Source organism: Copadichromis virginalis, linkage group LG7 (genome assembly GCF_057382275.1).
Source record: "Copadichromis virginalis isolate Kocher_CV1m ecotype Utaka linkage group LG7, C_Virginalis_male_GT1.1, whole genome shotgun sequence".
NCBI classification, from domain to species: Eukaryota; Metazoa; Chordata; class Actinopteri; order Cichliformes; family Cichlidae; genus Copadichromis; species Copadichromis virginalis.
In genome coordinates, this window is record NC_140624.1 from 52120280 (window position 1) to 52138554 (window position 18275).

Below are 18275 nucleotides of genomic sequence, written 5' to 3' on the forward strand. Positions count from 1 at the left end.
TCACGATATGTTTTTTTCATTTCAGGTGATAATGATATCTATCACGATATAAGCCAAATAACTATATTTGTAAGATTTAAATGTGCCGTTGCTCACAAGTAAAATGTGAAATAATCAGCAGCTTGTTTTTATTTAAATATTTATTTCCCATAATAAGTTCAACAGGGTAGATGTACTTAAGGAACATGAGACTTTTTCAGATAAATAAAGGCAAATATTGCAAACTACACAAAAGGCAGCCACTAAAGCGTTTAAGTTTCAAAATAGGACAAACGAAACAGACTACTAAATTGTCAATTCCACTTAGAAACAAAATATTAATTCTAAAAATAAATCTTAGTTTGTTTTACAGAAGAACAGACAAAACTGACTAACTTTTGTCAATATCAAATAAACTGAGAACTAAAAGGAAATTCTCAATCTCTCCTTGTTGTATAGCTTAGCTTTTCAAACAGTTTTAACAGTTACTTTAGTCTGACAAAAGCCGAATGACGAATTAGCGCTTCCAGTCAGAGACTGAGGCTACGTCCACACGTACACGGGTATTTTTGAAAACGGAGATTTACCGTTTTCGTTTTAAAAAATAATCCCGTCCACACATAAAGGGAGAAATGAAGGAAAACGCTGCTATGAACATGCCAAAGCAGCAGGTGGCGCTAGATTCCTAACCGTGCCTAAATGTTGGCCAATCAGAAGTCTAGAAGCCTCGGTGGGAAAAAGTAAACAAAGCTGGGGCATAGAAGCAGAACCGAGTCGTATGTGTGGACGGACAGTAACTGTGTGTATATGTAAGCATTTAAACACTGCAGAGAGTAGAATTAACAGTAACAGTATTGTAGAAATTCATTTCACCGAAACAATAACGTGGCGCACAGTGTGACGCATGCACCAGTTTATTGTATTTTCAGACTTGCTTTCGGCACAATTTACAGTGCACGCTACTCTGTTTTTTGTCAGACTTGAAATAGCCGAAATACCTTCACACTACGGAACTTCTTTGGCTCTTCCGTTTGACAATCTCTCCGGCATTGGAACCATCATCTGTTTTCTCTTCGGTCACGCTCGGTTGATTTTTCTAGTCGGCACACTCATTTCCTCCATTACCCGCTGGCTGCTTCCCAAACAAACACACGTGTGGCTTGGCACTTGTGCTGTACGTAACAAGTCACGCGACGTGACGCTGCGGCTGTGATTGGTTCGGCTCTGCGCTACTTAATTTGGATTGGCTGACCTTTTTTTTTTTTTTTTTTTTTGAGGACAAGAGCGGCGAGGTCTATCGCGATAGCTTAATTTCTCTATCGAGTAAAAGTTATATCGCGATACATATCGTTATCGTTCTATCGCCCAGCTCTAGTTTGCATCCATCGTGTAACGTCATGCCATCTTTTGGCCATACTTGACTATTGTCTCTGGAACCTAGCTTGACTACAAGCCTTTCACTCTGCTGTGTAGGTCATTTTCCTGGGCGCTGCTAGCAAGAGCAGAAGTCTTGCAAACTGAAACAAGGGAAGCAGTATTTTGGCTCTTTTTGTGAGCACATCAAGGATTTACCTGTGATCCTTAATGGAGGATTGTCAAGAGACTAACCACAGACAATTTTGTGAGTTGTACCTCCCTCAGCTTCCACTGTTCAGAGATCAGTTATGATAGAATAGAATAGAATAGAATTCAACTTTATTGTCATTGCACATGCACAGGTACAGGGCAACGAAATGCAGTTTGCATCCATCCAGAAGTGCTTTAGTGATATAGATATATTACAATATATATTAGCAATAGTATAGATATGTAAGTATATTACAGAAATGGGTCTATTATGGTATGTTATAATGTACACGGTATGAAGTATGTTGTGAATATATACTGCATTCAGTACTATCTATAACTGTGTAGATGTATATGGAAACTCTAAACTGAGGTAGCTGTAACAAGAAAGCAATGAGAAAATGACACTATGATTAATATCTGAACGGAAACATCTGCTGTGTGGATTTAGGATGTTTTGCGAAGCAGTTTTTAACAACTCCTTTCGCATGCTTGGAAGCACCAGCATCATGACTCAGGTGATGGAGAGTAGGCTCCATATGTGAAGTCTACAAAAAGCATCTTCAGATTAAGCTCAACCGGAAAACAACAAGCGTCCCTGGCTAATATCTAGCTAGCTATTTACAACGCTTGCTAAAACACAATTTTAAAATCACAGTCACCCTAACCCTTAAGTGAAATAAATCTCAAACCAGTAAAAGCTATACCATCTTTTATTAAGGGCTCTGTCTGAAGGTGCTGGCAGTTGAACCAATTTAGCTCAACTGCAAGGTCATGATGAAAGATGCTAGTAAATTCTGATAACCACCACAGAAAGCAAACAGTTAACCTTGCATGAGTGGAAAATGAGTCCGTCTGTTTGCTGTAACTCAAAGAACTGAGACACCTTAAGTGTCAGACTCATTGCAAAAGAAATGGGAGACCTGTAAGTGTTATGTGCATTTATGCAGACTATACTGTAGGCTTGTTGAATTTGATTAAATTGGTGATTCAAAAAAGAATTCTAACAACATATTTGCAACATTTTTCTTATTAATATGACAGTGATTTCACTCCGCCCTAATGTGCACACAAGTACAGCACTATAGCTGCATTTACTTCCTTAGGTAAGTGTATATAATGGCATATTAAAATCAATACAGACCAAAGCATATTTACTGCAGGTCTGAAGCTCTTCTTTGCAATAACTCATTTTGTTATAGAATAAACTGATGAAAATAAGATGTTCTCTCTTTTTATATGCATATTAAAAGGCATCAAAATTCCCTGCACATTTTCGCATGCCGGGGTATGGACCTGTACGTGCCCATGTTTATGGGTGAATGAATGAGCATTGCGACTCTGTTAACATCTGTATTTTGTATTCGAGTGCTGAAAATGGAAAGTAAATGTCGAAGCTGTAGGCCACCATCTTCCTCTATTTTTCGTGCCTCCTGCAACATTAACTGTCCAATCGCAAGATAATGGAGGGGAAACCAATGTAGCGTTCATACAGAGCAATGCACTACCTCCCTGGTGGATGTGTTTGTGTGTGTGGCTGGATGTGAAGAAAAAAGGAGAGAGACATTCAGTATTAATTGTGTTTTTAGGTAAGTGTTTGTGCTGCAGTGTGTGAATAGGCTTTCAGTTGTTATGGGGTGAAAGAAAGAAAAATGTCAGAAGAAAAGAGAGATTAAGCTCTCTGGGGAGTCTGTGTGTGTGTTTTTGTGTGTTTCTGTGTGTGTCTATGTATTGTGTAGCCACTGCTTTTAAATCATGGAACAGAAGAGTGGCAAAGAAGAAAAAGCTGCATTCCAACGATACCCGGTGGGCTGGAGGAGGCAAAATGAGGGGCAACAGGGGAAAAGGGGGAGCCTGTTATGCTTCTACGCTTTAACAAACAACTCATAAAACACCTCGACACTGCTGGGAACAATACTGGAGACACAGGACCAAACCTATATACGGTGGGGGAAGTAATTATTTGATTCCCTGCTGAATTCCAAAGAAATGAACAGTCTTTAATTTTGATGGAAATTAAATTTTAATCGATGCCGAATACCAATCCAAAATGCAAAAAACAAAAACCACATTACATAAGAGTTAACAAAATTGATTTGCAAGTCAGTAACTGTATATAAAATTATAACTGTATATGTAAATAAGTATTGGATGACCAAGTAAAACATGACTTAATACTTGGCGGAGAAACCCTTGTTGGCGAGCACAACGATAAGACGTTTTTTGTAGCTGGTCACCAGGTTTGCAGACATCTCAGGAGGACCCACTTGTCTTTACAGAGGCTGCAGCTTGGCAACTTGAAGCTTCTGCTCCCTCCACAGATTTCTTACAGAACTGAGGTCTGGAGACCGACTAGGCAACTCCATGACCTTAATATGCTTCTTTGTTGCCTTGGTGGTATGTTTTTGGACACTGTCACACAGGAAGACCCATCCATGACCCATCTTCAGTGTCTGGCTGAGGGAAGGAGGTTCTGATCCAAGATTTCACAGTACACAGCATTTCTCCTCCTCCAACCACGGTAGGTTGATTTAATGCCTGAGAGCTTCATTTTGGTTTCATGTGACCACAGCGCTTTCTCCCAAGCCTTCTCTGAATCATTTAGATGTTCACTGGCAAACTTAAGGCAAGCCTCTATATGTGCCTTCTTGAGTAGGAGGATGTTGCAGGCACTGCAAGATATCAGTCCATTACAGTGTAGTGTGGTCACAATGGTCTTATTTGTGACTGCGGTCCCAACTACCTTCAGATCATTAACAAGCTCCTCCGTTGTAGTTATGGACTGATCAATCACTTTCATCATGATCATCCTAATCCCAAAAGGAAGATCTTTCATTGAGCTCCAAATCGAAGGCGATTGATCATTTTATACTTCTTTCATTTCTGAATAATCAGGGCCAACTTAGATCAAATGCTTATTTTACTCAATGACAGGCAAATCAGTTTATAACTTTTACTCAATGTGTTTTTTCTCTCCAACAAAATGAAACTACCATAAAAATTAGAGACTGTTGATTTCTTTTAAAGTGACCAAACTTACTAATTCAACAAGGGATCAAATGATTATTTTCCCCACTACATAGAAGGGAAAAAATGTTAGAAGCCAAGAGAGGTGCATAATGACAACACAAAGTTGAGCGGTGAAAGAATAATGGATATCTCCACAATTCTTAATCTCATGAACTTAAGAGGCTTTGGAGGCTTTATGGATGAAGCACACTCACACTCCCTCTTACAGACACACTTAAACAGCTCACATTTTAGGGAACGACTTGAGCATTTCACACGTACACAATCGAGCTCGTACCGGAGCCTCTGATTTCCCCCGAGGCCCACGGGACAAAAAAGAGATGCAGTGCAGAGAGACATGTGTGGGGGTTGTTAAATCAATACTTTTGTGACTGCTGATAGATAATTGATCTCATCAGCGGGCCTGTTCATGCACACCCACAACCCTCCAGGAAAGCAGGAAACAGTAGAAACAGTAGTTCAGTAGAGCAGGAGAGGATGTGAAAGAGGGCGAGGAGGGAATAGCACGGGGAGGGAGAAAAAGGAGAGAGGCAGGTGCACACTCAGTGAGAAGATATAAAAAAAGACACTGAAAGAATTAAGATGGAGATTAGGAGTGGGAAAAGAGAGAAGCAGAAACTGCTAAAGAAAAGGACTGAGCGAAAAAACGGGAAGATTAAACAGAGTTCCTTGATTAAAAATAAGTCACTGAATGGGAAGAAGTTGTCAAAAGAATCATGGAAATTCAGTCTCTTCTTTTCACCTTCCTCTTGGTCTACGGTAATAAAACTCTTCATTGTGTTTTTTATTCAGATGAATTACAGATGCACAGTGGAAGGAGTTGAAGCACTATTAATTGCTCCCATATAATAAGTTATGTAACTTAAAATTGAAGCACTTCATTAGCTTGGATCAGCATAAAACCCTCCTTCTTCAATCAGACCAAATTCAGTCAGGAAATGCAAACTGAAGCTCACGAAAAAAACAAAAAAACATCAGCTGTACAAGCTGTTAGTCTGCAAAAGAAGCAAAATAATGTGGTACTGATATGACATTGAGCAAACTAAACTCTGCCATGCAATATTCCTGAAAGCTCTTAAGAAGGTGCCGATCTTCTAAAAAACACTGCTGGTAGTCTGATTCCTCTGACAGATATCCATTTTGTGCTTTTTTGTAATTATTGGTACACAGGATTAAGCTATAAGAGGCTACATAGAATTGTTAGCAGGAGCATTTTATTTTCACTTTCACTTTTTATGAAACATGAACGGGGTGCAGGGCAAAAGACACACTGTGAAGCCAGATTTTAGTAATAACTACATGCAAAGCAGTGTATAAACATATGGAGAGAATAACTTTTCAGTACATTATGGGAACTCTCCAGCAGCTTACACCTATTGGAGCATAGCTAAGGAAGGGTTCAGGGTCACCCGATCCATCTCGGACTATAAGCTTTATCAAAAAGTAAAAGCTTTAAGACTAATCTTTTACTTTTAAATATCCTAGGAACCATGAGTGTTGGTAACTGTTTGCCTCCCTCCTTATTTATGCGCCCCCCTCTTCTCCTGTGGTGCTGACTCAGGTGACTCAGCACAGAATACAAAAGCTGGGAGAACAACAGGCAGCCCCAGTGAGCCATTTTCAATGTTGTGAGTGACAGTGAGTGGCTGTGTGCAAAGGAAAATGTTTTGCTTTCTTTGGAATTTTATTTTGGGGTTTTCGATAGATGTAGTGGCTTCCCCTGGAGCCTATCCCATCTATCATGGGGTGAGAGGCAGCTTATACCCTAGATGGGTCACCAGTCTATTGCAGTGATATAACTTGTTGTGAACTTGCCTTATTTGACTATTTTCAACCAGATACTTTTAAGGTTTCCTCCCCTCATCCCGTGGCCATTCTGCAAAATGTAGCGATCAGTGATAGTTGTGATTTATTCAGTAAATATAAGCTAAACAAAAAAGGAAAAAAAACAGCACCCACCCACCTCTGCTCATTACTGACTTTTTAACTATTTCCATAACATGAATACCAGTAACATAACAGTCAAACGTGTGGATGAGTCACTTTGAGTCTGTACTCACGACCCAAATATCAGTCACACCTATCAAATTCAAATTCAGATCAGATATCGGTCCAATCCTGACTCAACACGACAAAAGGATAATCTATGCAGCAAATCCATTTAATTCAAATCTGTGTTGTTCTAAGTTTACTACACTATGGGTCACCAGCAGTGCATTGATTTGGAAAGAAGGGAAAAAAAGGATCAGCACAACCACCCACGACATCAGGCTTCTTAGCCTGTCTTCAATAATTTGCATAACACAACACAACTGTGCTGGAACATTAAAAAAAAAGGCAATTTGTGGCTGTTTGATCTTTTCTCAACTTTCTGCAAAGAGCCCACAATTCAATTTAGCAATGCAACAAGTCACCCCTTTTAAAATGATTACGACTCGAGACGACCGAAGCCTGAAACACGTACGTGTGATTCTGGCTTAATGGATAAACACTTCAGTGTCTGCGTCACAAAAGCAAAACTACACACAGCATACATCTATTTGCTTTTATCTTAATTGCCACTTGTGGCCAAAGTGTCTTCTGCTCGGCCGAATTTATGCAGTTAATAAGCAGACGAACAGACGCGTCGCAAACAGTGTGATACACGCTGAGAGTGGGAATAAATGCAGTGTGACAGTGCAGTCAAAAGCCTCTGAGGCAATGACAGTAACACTGGTAGGCAGGTGGGAGCGGAGCCGTCTGCTCACCAGTCGCTGTGCAAGACTGACAGCTAACCTCTCAGCACACACACGCACCGATTCTGCCAATAGTGCCAGTCTCATTTAATGTTGTGCACTGCGGCACATCAAATAGCACGAAGCTAAGGCAAATACAATGTCCGCACGCAGAAAAAATTACCATGAGAATGTGTGTCTGAAGGGTTTTATCCTATTCTTTTTTCCATTTGGCTCACCAGAGACTGCCAGCACCCACCTCACTGTCACCAACTCCATAATATTTGTTAAACTTAAATGTTTCAGATCATCAAACAAATTTAAGACAAGACAAGATTATTAAGGGAAAAAAGCAATTAGAGAAAAAGTAATTGCCCCCATGTTAAATCATGGGTTAACCATCATTGGCCGTTATTTTAGCCGTGATTTTTGGAAAGCTGGGTTCACAGAGACATCAATGGGAGAGTTCCAAGGAAAACATTCGGTGGAAAGCTCGAAGGTTTGCTTCCCGTTACATATGGAGTAAAAGTAACACAGGATTTCAGTCAGTCAAACATGGCGGTGGTAGTGTGATGGCCTGGGCTGGTTTGCTGCTTCAGGACCTGGACAACTAACAGAAAATTCTCAAGGAGAATATCTAACCATCAGTTCATGGCCTGAAACTCAAACTCACATGGGTTATGCAGCAGGACAATAGTCTGAAACACACCAACAAGTCCACCTCTGAATGGCTAAAAAACAAAACAGTTTGGGAGTTTTGGAGTCAGTTATTATTAATGCTTGAAAACCCTTAAATTTGTCTGAAATAAAACAACTCTGCAAAGAAGAATGGGTCAAAATTCCTCCACAGCGATGTAAAGACTGATTACCAGTTATCACAATTGCTGAAATTGTCATTTTTGCTCCCAAAACCCAATCAGGGTTTAGAAGGCAATTATTGTTTCACACTAAACCAAGTAGGTTTGGATAGTTTTTTTTTCCTTTGATAAATGAAATCATTTAAAAATAGCATTTTTTTAAATTTACTCGGGTTATCAGGTTAAGATTTGTTTCAGATCATCACCTGAAAGTGTGCAAATATGTCAAAACCCCCAATAAAAAATCAGGAAGGGAGCAAAAACCTTTTCACACACTGCAACGTCACAACTCTTGTCAGGTTTATTCCACACTGCATGTGATGCATGTCGGTGTGAGGCGGTGCACACACAGTGAAACTGAACTCATCAACCATGGTAACAGTAAACATGCACAGGAAATAAGAAAAAACAAACAAGGACCCCGTTTAATATGATGCTGATGTCCACCTTTAACAGCAGAGCACTCTAGTGACTCTTCGGTGTTTTCACCATCAAATGATTTTAACAGTACAAAGTGTCTTATAATGCAAGCAGGCTGAAATGAAACTGGATCCTATACATATCTCTATAGTGTCTTAGTTGTGTGTGCTCAAGAGTGAATCATATCATACATTGTAGGGAGCCCTGCTACCACTGCTTCCATGATGCCAAAAATAAAACAGACAGGGTGAGTCATGGCTCTGCTTATGCTGGTCTCTCTTATTAGGGAGTCCCTGCTTTGAATCAATATCTTCTAGTTGTGACATTTGAAAACATGTTCTTTAGTACTAAAAGAACTAAAATAAACCACCATCAAATCCGTGCCCCAAAAAGAAAGAATACGAAGAGTGAAGCCACTGGAGCCTATCCCAGCTGTCATAGGGGGAGAGGCAGGGTACACCTTGGACAGGTCACCAGTCTGTTGCAGGGCTAACACTAAGATACAGACAACTATCCTTACTCATATTCACACCTATGGACAATGTAGAATCATCACTTAACCCAACCCCGCTAACTGCACTGTACCCGGAGAGAACCCACGCAAACTCCACACAGAGTAATGATGCATATAGTGTAGTCACGTTTCCTTATGCAGCAAATGGTGAGATAATCGATAATTATGTCCATGCATGTGGGGTTTAGGGCCCATTCAAGCCAGTGTATTGAGAGTCTTATCAAAACTATGAATGCAGAAAAGTACCATTAGATTTTGATCCACCATTTGGAAAAAATGTAACTGGCAACAGCTTTGTTTTATCAATATGATAATGATCACAAACACACTGCCAATCCAGTAAAAACATATCTGAATAGAAAAACACAAAATGGAACACTATCTGTCATGGATTGGCTTCCCTAGATCCTGGACTTCAACATTGCTGAAGCAGTGTGGGATCATCTTGACAGAGAACACAGCAAAAACACTGCAACTCCCCAAACAAAGCTTTTTTATGCCTTAACTTCATCCTTCTTGTGCGTCATTGCAAGTGAGCCCCAAACTTAGTCTCTGCAGAAAGCTTTGACCTCAACGTTGTCATCTCTGCTGGACACTACTCTGCCCACATTAACATCACACCACCATAGGCGCCACAGGTGAAGCCACAGCATCACCATCACAGAGTGCTTGCAGCTCTGACAGCCCAGCAGACGTGCACTGAAGCATCTCAAAGATAGACATAAAATATGAGTTACATCATTTTAACAATCACACACATGACTGGTAATTATGTGACTTTTAGGACAATTGAATAATTCTTTGAAGGAAATGTCAGGACCTAATAACCTTCCAACACCACACTAGGGACACAAACAGACACAGAGCACATCGATTCAATGCTGTCAACACAAAGAGCTGTTTGTTGGCTAAAAGGCAACATAACCTGAATTACCACAGACTCGTTCCCGACCTTTGCACAAGCCTCCCCCAGAGACATACAGCCTTAAGCAGCATGAGTGCCAGACTTGACAAAAACACTTTCTGCTGTATGTTCACACACACGCAATTATATTTCTTCTCCCACAGAAAGCCAAGAGCTTAATTTCACTACGGAGTTGAGGCGCAAAAATATACCACAGGTAATGTAGTAATGTGGTTATACTCCCTGAGGTCCTTTGTGAATATAAAGGTGGTTTATCAAGCCCTGTATTTAATTTCCTTCTGCCCACTTCCTCGTTTCTTAACCATGCCATTTTGCCTTTTATCACACGTGAAATTGCCATGTGTTAATAACCGAATCATCCTGGATGAAATGATTATTTTGAAGTTTTATGTGAATTTGTTTGAGCACCAATAATTAGTTGAATTATGTAACCTGAAACCTGTAATAAATCTGTAATACACTATAATAGCATTAGAAAAGCACAAAGGTGGTTGTACTAAAGTTTATTATGATTAACATACACAGCCTATCCAGCTTCCTTCAGAGCATATGGATGAAGCTGTTAACCATTCTGTTAAACTAAACTTCAAAAGTAAATCTCTAGAAGTTAGACTTAGGGCATATTCTCATGGCAGTTAAACAAATGCATATTATGAATGTTTGTTTTTTTTGCTCAGACTCTGATGAGATGATCAACAGTACAATACTATAATTGCAAGCATCCAGTTAGCTTAGCTTAGCATGGAAATTGGCAGAATAGGCAAGCAGCTAGAGGGACTCTGTCCTTCTCATTGTGATGTTTCCAGGAAAGCGTGAACACCTGAGCAATTAGCCATTGCACCTGGCTAAGAAATTGTTCCGACACCTAACTCTACAATGAAAACTGTAGCTTTCACAAGAGATACACTGTGATGTTGCTTAGTAATCTTACGGCAGTGAGTAGATTTTTTTATACTATAGACCAATTATGTAAGACATTATTTAAACATTTGAGATCTCACATGTCAGGATTTGCAACTTTTTGGACTTTCATAACATGGTAATTATTTTAAGCATATGCTATTAAATCAATAAAATATTCAAAATAGCTGCAGCCAAGGGGTTTAAGTGGGTCAGAAAATCATTATTTCTTTTCTTGTTATCATTTTGTATGCATTTAAATGTCAATAAAGCTGCAGTTTCTATATTTTAGCATTTGGCAAAATAACAAAACTAAAACGAGCAGAACTGCTTTGCATTGCTTTTTGTTTTCTGTAGTGGCAGATGATTGCAAGTTCATTGTTTAAAATAGAGGTCCACAAGTATAAGAAAATTCAATTTTCATTTTATTTCACATGCCTGTAACAGATTGTGGATAGGAAGAAGAAGGGTTATCTTGTTGAGTTATATGGTTATTAATTCATATTGTGACGTAACCGTTATCATCATACTATAATAACTGCAGAGTATGCATGTCTGTATGTTTATCCCCAAACTCCTCCTGATGACTGATTGGTACAATCTAAGATCCCAATATTTCTAACATCTACGTGGTTAAAATATTTACTTCAAATAAAAGTACTCTGTCTTTGTATCAGCATATAAAAACAATGGTTTATGAGTGTACACTCCTATTTTTATGTACATAAAATGAACATAGCGTTTGCACATTCATAGGCATGTTACATGTATAATTTAAAGCTTATGATAGGGTTTAATTTTCAAAAACAGGCAGGTTTTTATTTTCTATCTGACGCCCCTTTACAATTCCATGGCATGAACTGAAGGGGATAAAGGGTCACGATAGCTGGGAGATCGAGGAGAATCTTTCCAGGCATTTGCTTGCTACACTGAAAGAGCCATGCTCATGTAACCATACCAAGTTGATTCTGTTCATCTGGATGTAGTAGTGAAACTCCCAAATCTTGGGATCCCAAATCCCAAAAGGTTGATTCTGTTCAGATGAACGAATCAACCTTTTGGGATTTGGATGATTGAGCATGCATCAAGACATACCAAGTTTGATGCCGGCATGGGAAAAACTGCCCGTGGGATGGGTTTTTGCTAATATATCAAATGATCAACTGTGTTGCATTGGTCAAAGGGCTAATGTGAGGTTACTGAACTAAGTAGTCTGCAGTATCTGTGGTAAGGCTTACAGTAAAAACTAAACTGGACTAATGCAGAAGAAGGCTAGAAGTCATCAATTTGAGTTTAAGCTCTTTAGCATCACTTGTCAAATTCCACCTTTAATCTATCGTTAGATTTTATTATTGATTTTACAGTAGTTATCAATACAAAACCTGCCAGTATATTCTAGGATGTAGTTGGCTAAATTAAAAAAAGAGCTGTAAACTTCAGTCTCAGATGAGTCAAATACATCTCTGCCCACAGAGAAACTCAATCCATATTTTTAAAAAGGCTGTTTATAAATTACATTTAAATACGGAATCTACATATTTTGTTTTTCTACTATTAAATCCCTGATGCTAGGTCAGAGTCACTTTTTACCTTGCTTCGCATAGTGACGGTCCGAGCTAATGCTAGAGAAATAGATTTTAAGATGTAGCAGAGGTAATGAAATGAGAGGACACCACTGACCCGCTGCAACAAGTCACTGAAGCTAGTGACCTCACCCTGTCTCACACTCACAGTTTCTGGATACTAGCCTCCACTCACACAACTTCACTGTCCATACTGTCTGTATGCTAGTGCTGATAGGCACAGTGCGGTTTCTCCTCATCACTAATCTGCTGAGCACGTGGTGCCCGACACTCATGGACAAACCCGCAATATGTCTCTGGTAGGAAGTACGATTGCTGCGTGAAAACCCTAGGACTTCCTGTCCCTCTGCGCTATCGGGAAGTACAGACTCAGCTCACAGTGGAGGGGCGTACGCTTACACACATGCACAGACACTTACACACATGCTCCCCCAGGGCAACAATGACTCAACAGCTTAGTAATCAACCACAAAGACACACACTGTGCCGCAGCTTTACACCAGCAGCATCAAAACAAAACGAATTAAGTTTGGAGGCTGGTAGGCAAAAAGCATCCTGCATTGCTGTTGCAGAGCTCTTGCTCACAAACCATGGTCAGATCTGTCCCTATACTATCGTAAGATGTTTACCTTACACTTTAAAATCCCATTAGATTAATACACTGTGCTTTATTAATAAAAACAAAATTGAATTAAATGACTTTGAGTGGAGAACTGTTGTGATCCACACTGGTAAAGCACATCCCTGAACCACGCCCTGCATGTCATGACTCATCAGTCCCCCTCTGTTGTCCATCCATGCCAACAGGGAGTGGGAAGGGAATGAGAAAGAGAGAGAGAGAGAGAGAGAGAGAGGGGGAGGGGGGAGGTCATCAACAGAAGAATCAATGATGAGGATGAGAGGAAAGAAGAAAAAGAGATGCTCATACTGAGAAACAAAAGAGAGCAACAAAGACGTGAGCGCACTGTGGGTGGGACTCACCAGCTCGACCGAACCATAGTGTTTCCTGCTGAAGTCTCCACGCCTGCACCCCAAGTCCTCTGAGGCAGAGCTGTAACACAGAGGAACGGTCAGACTCAGATGCATGTCCTATGTGCTCTCATCACATACGTATACAATGCATAAACTGTGACATTGTTCATACACAAGTGGCAGTTGCAGCATCTGTTTTTCTACAGTCTCTTTATCATAATATACATAGTATATTATTACTAGAGAACACCTGTTTGTGTTTGTGTGTGACTCACCATTCTTCACATTCAAACAGTACATGGTTACAAGGCAATGCATGCAAAGAAGGCGTCTGCACAACTCGGTAACCTCTTTAGCTTCTGTTACTGAGCTGTGTTTTCCACCGATGAGGAAGACCAAAAAGAAAAAGAAGAGCTATCTGACTTGATTGGTAAAGTCCTACGAGGCCCCGTGAATGGAGAAGCTGGAGACCACAGGTAACCCTAACCCTGCTAACTCTTTCCACATGCACGTCCTGCTTATTTTCCTCTGCTAACACCTATGTTTGGGTGCGCTGATACAATGATCCTGCCCATCAATGTGCTTAAATTTCCAGCTATTTCATCACACCGTGAGATATTTTGGCTTATTTATGCATATCTATGGTCTCAGGTATGTACTTTTACTGCTTTAAATATTTATTGAATGACAACTGCATTTGAAACACTCACTTTTCAGCTACATGCTTTGAGGACAGGCAGTAGTGAATCACACTACAAGAATAAGTCATTGGAGCCACCTGAGGCTACTGGTACTCATCACTTAACCGCTTAATGCATCGTGTCCTCCATACTCACAAGCCACCAGTCAGTCTTGTGTCACATATAAACAATTTCAAGTTGGCTTTATCAAAGTATTAAGTATTTATCAATGCATTATAACACACCACGAGCTGGCTCCTCTCACACTACTATCTCACTTTTCATCTAAGCACCACCTGGATAATTGTAGGAAAATCAGGGTGACTAGGTCAGTGGAGCTGCCAGAGGATAGAGCCATTTAATTATTCATAGTTGCCTATTACTTCTTTTATGCACTATGCTCACTAAAGGACTATAATATCATTTATTAAGTATTTACTATACACTCACCAGCTACTACCACTGCTTATTAATGGATTTAGGCATGAAACATGGTCAGGACAACCTGCTTAAGTTCAAACTGAGTATCAGAATAGGAGGGGAAAAAGGTGATTTAAGTGACTTTGAAAGGCGACATTAACTCAAACTATGCAGAATAGCATCTCTGACTGCATAACACGATCAACCATTAAGCAGATGGGGCACAGTAGCAGAAGACCACTGTCAACAACAGAAGTGTAAACAACATGATATCCCGCTCTGTATCAAAGGTTCAGGCTGGTGCTGGTGGTTTAATGGTTTGGAGGATAGTTGCATCCCATCCCTTTGTCCCAGCATGATAACACACCATGTCACAAAGCTCAGATCATCTCAATCTACAGTGGGGCAAAAAAGTATTTAGTCAGCCACCGATTGTGCAAGTTCCCCCACTTAAAATGATGACAGAGGTCAGTAATTTGCACCAGAGGTACACTTCAACTGTGAGAGACAGAATGTGAAAAAAAAAATCCATGAATTCACATGGTAGGATTTGTAAAGAATTTATTTTAGGTGGGGGAACTTGCACAATCGGTGGCTGACTAAATACTTTTTTGCCCCACTGTAGTTACCTGAGCATGACAGTAAGTTAATTATACTCAAAGAACCCCCACAATCACCAGATCTCAGTCTAATAGAGCAACTTTGGGATGTAATGCAATGGGAGGTTGGCATCATGGATGCACAGCTGACAAATGTTCAATAACTGTATGATGCTGCTGAGCCATCATGTACCAAAATCTCTGATGGATGTTTCCAGCACCATGTTGTATCTGTGCCTTGAAGATTTAAGGTAGTTCTCACGGCGAGTGGCCAGTGAGTGTCCAAAGAAAAAAAAAATCAAATCCATATTTTCCACTTGTTGCCACTCCTTCAACATGAGTATTGGTAAGTAATCATCTTCTGCTTGTATTCACATTGGATTACTAGTAAATGTGAACTGTGTACTGTAATATGGGAATTCTATGTGGGGCTGTCTGTGCTTTTATATTATTTGCCCTTTCCAAATTTACCATTTTAACTACTGCTTCTTGCCCTTTGCACAGGATATTGTTTAGAGGTAGGATCAAAAGTTCCGAGGGGAATAACAGAAACTGGGGTGGCGGGTGAAAGCAATGAAGAGGGCAGGGGTACAAAGGTGAGACTCTTAGAGTTCAGGCGGGAGTCAGCGAAAAGGTTGCCATGACCCAAAGGGCACTTCTTTCCATTTTCAGTTATCCTACTTGTCCTTTTGGTCATTGGCATTAAATTCATATTGCGTCTTTCCTTCTTATGGTTTTCTTTTCTTTTCTCTGTCTGTTTCTCAGTATGGTGTGGCTGCCAGCAGCACAGTGACTGACCCGGGAGCTGTGTCCAACTCACTTCTGATTGAGATGGGGGTCCTGATTGAATTAGGCTCGAGTGATAGATGGAGATTGGTGTGGAGAGATGACTGCTGGTGATACACACTCGCACAGAGTTGACACAGGGACAGATTCAAACCAGTGCGCGCACACACACACACACACACACACACACACGCACGCACGCACGCACACGTAAAAGTTAAAAAAAATACTAATACAGAAAATTTAAGTGTTTCTCCAATATGAATAACCTTATCTGGTCCTAAAAGCATTATAATGGAGACATAAAGTAGTATTGCACAGAAGGGACAGAAAATAAGGAGCTGTTTTCTCTCTGGTTTAAGGAAAAATAAAATGATGACAAATTGAAAACACTAAAACATGCACAAGCGTAAGTTCTCCAATTTTCATTCTAGTTGAGATATAGATGAAAAGAGCAATAGCAAAAGAGATCTGAGTCACTAAGCTTATCACAGCATAGCTCGGACTCGCAGCTATAACATATTTAACACGGACACTGCACTTTCATGAATGTCATCATTTAACACTGAGAGGAAGTAAACAAGTGGATTTCTTTCCTCTCAGTGGTAAGTAAATTACAGTGAAAGCTGGTCAGTCATTCAAGTGTTTTTGTGATTATAAATGTCAGGTTTGACACTCGGTGCTCCACACAAAAGACCGAATATTTTTTTCCGTCCCTACAAAAACTTTGCTACGAGACTCTCAGTATGACAGCACTGAATTGCCCTACAGTACTGCTGATACACCCATGTATCACTGCTTATTTTTAGTCATGACAATCGTGTTATTATCGATCCAACGTTATCCATGTAGAAGATATTCTTAGTAGCAATTTAAAAAGCCTCAAATCTTAAAGATGAATTGAAAAGACAAAGCGAGCCCAGTAGAATTCTAAAACAATCAATTAATTTGTCTATTCACAGCAGGCAGCGTTCTCAAAGTTCCCTTTGTGACGCTTTATTTCTTTGGAATGCTAAATGTCATAAGAATCTAGTTAAATCCCATTAGCAATAAAACCATTTATGAAGCAATGGCACTGCCAAATAGATGTGCAGTGCAATTCGTCATGCCGTGCAGTGTCATTCCCTTCCTCAAATGTTAATCAGAGAAGTTCCAGAAAGAAGAGAAGAGTGGCAGAAACAATGCCTCTCTGTCTATAGAATTTTATAAGATTAGACTGAACATAGAGAGCTGGATAGATGGATGCTGCTACAGTACCAGTTCATGCTCACATATGAGACATGTTTTTCTTTACAAGCATACGCACTGAGTACACACGGATCTGGGCAAATATCTCACAACTTGCAGTAACACTACAGATATAACTCTTGGGGAGGAAGTTTGTGTGGAGTTAAAGTTATTCGGCTGTCACGCAGCAACTGTGTGAAAACTGAAGTTGCATGTTCTCATCGGTACAGTATGCTAGCTGGTGCTTCAGGACAAATTGTTCAAACACAAGCACAAGTGTGTGTGACCTATCACAGAACTGCTTAAATCTTTAAAGGCTTTCATGATTTTATACATTTAACTTATGAGATTAGGATTAGAAGGCAAGGGGTAATCCATCTTCTGATAACCAATCACATTTGAACGGGATCATACTGGGTGCAGTAAACAATCCACAATAAGGAAAAAACATAAAGATTGCAATTGCCAAATTATTATTTCCACTGTGGGGGGAAATAATTATTTGATCCCCTGGCGAATTTATAAGATTTCTCACTTCCAGAGATAAGAAGTCTCTAATATTTATGATAGTTTCATTTTAATGGATAGAAAGTGTTTTATTTTGTTTTTTCTGGATGTTTGGTTGATATTCTGACTGGCTTTGTACACGTGTCACACAGATTACAACCAAACCTGCACAACACTGGAATGGGCTAAAAGACACTCACGAAGAGGCTTGGCGAGAACTTAACAGCTATTGACGCGATTATTCAAAAATGAAAGAAGTATAAAATGATCAATTGCCTTTAAATTGGAGATCAATGCAAGATCTCGCCTTTTGGGACGAGGATGATCATGATAAAGGTGATGGATCAATCCAAAACTACACAGCAGGAGCTTGTTAATGATTTGAAGGGACTAGAGACAGTCACCAGGAACATCACTGGGAACACACTACGCTGAAACCAAAAGAATTGATAGAGTTTCTGTAAAGAGGAGTGGGCTAAAATCCCTCCAGGGATGTCTGCAAACCTGGTGACAGACTACCAGAAGAATCTTACAGCTGTGAACAAGGATTTCTCTACTAAGTTCTGGCATCAAAACCATATATAGTCTCACGATGC

General features: G+C 39.9%; 1 protein-coding gene across 4 annotated transcripts in view; it reads right to left on the minus strand.

Annotated features, from left to right (window-relative positions):
* Positions 1 to 18275, minus strand: part of garnl3 (GTPase activating Rap/RanGAP domain like 3) — a 79288-nt gene that overhangs the window by 37480 nt on the left and 23533 nt on the right. For all 4 annotated transcript variants that reach the window (XM_085464115.1, XM_085464117.1, XM_085464114.1 and 1 more), the window contains exon 2: positions 13470 to 13539. In XM_085464115.1, coding sequence (XP_085320241.1) covers positions 13470 to 13539 — 70 coding nt within the window. The remainder of the gene's footprint in view (positions 1 to 13469; positions 13540 to 18275) is intronic.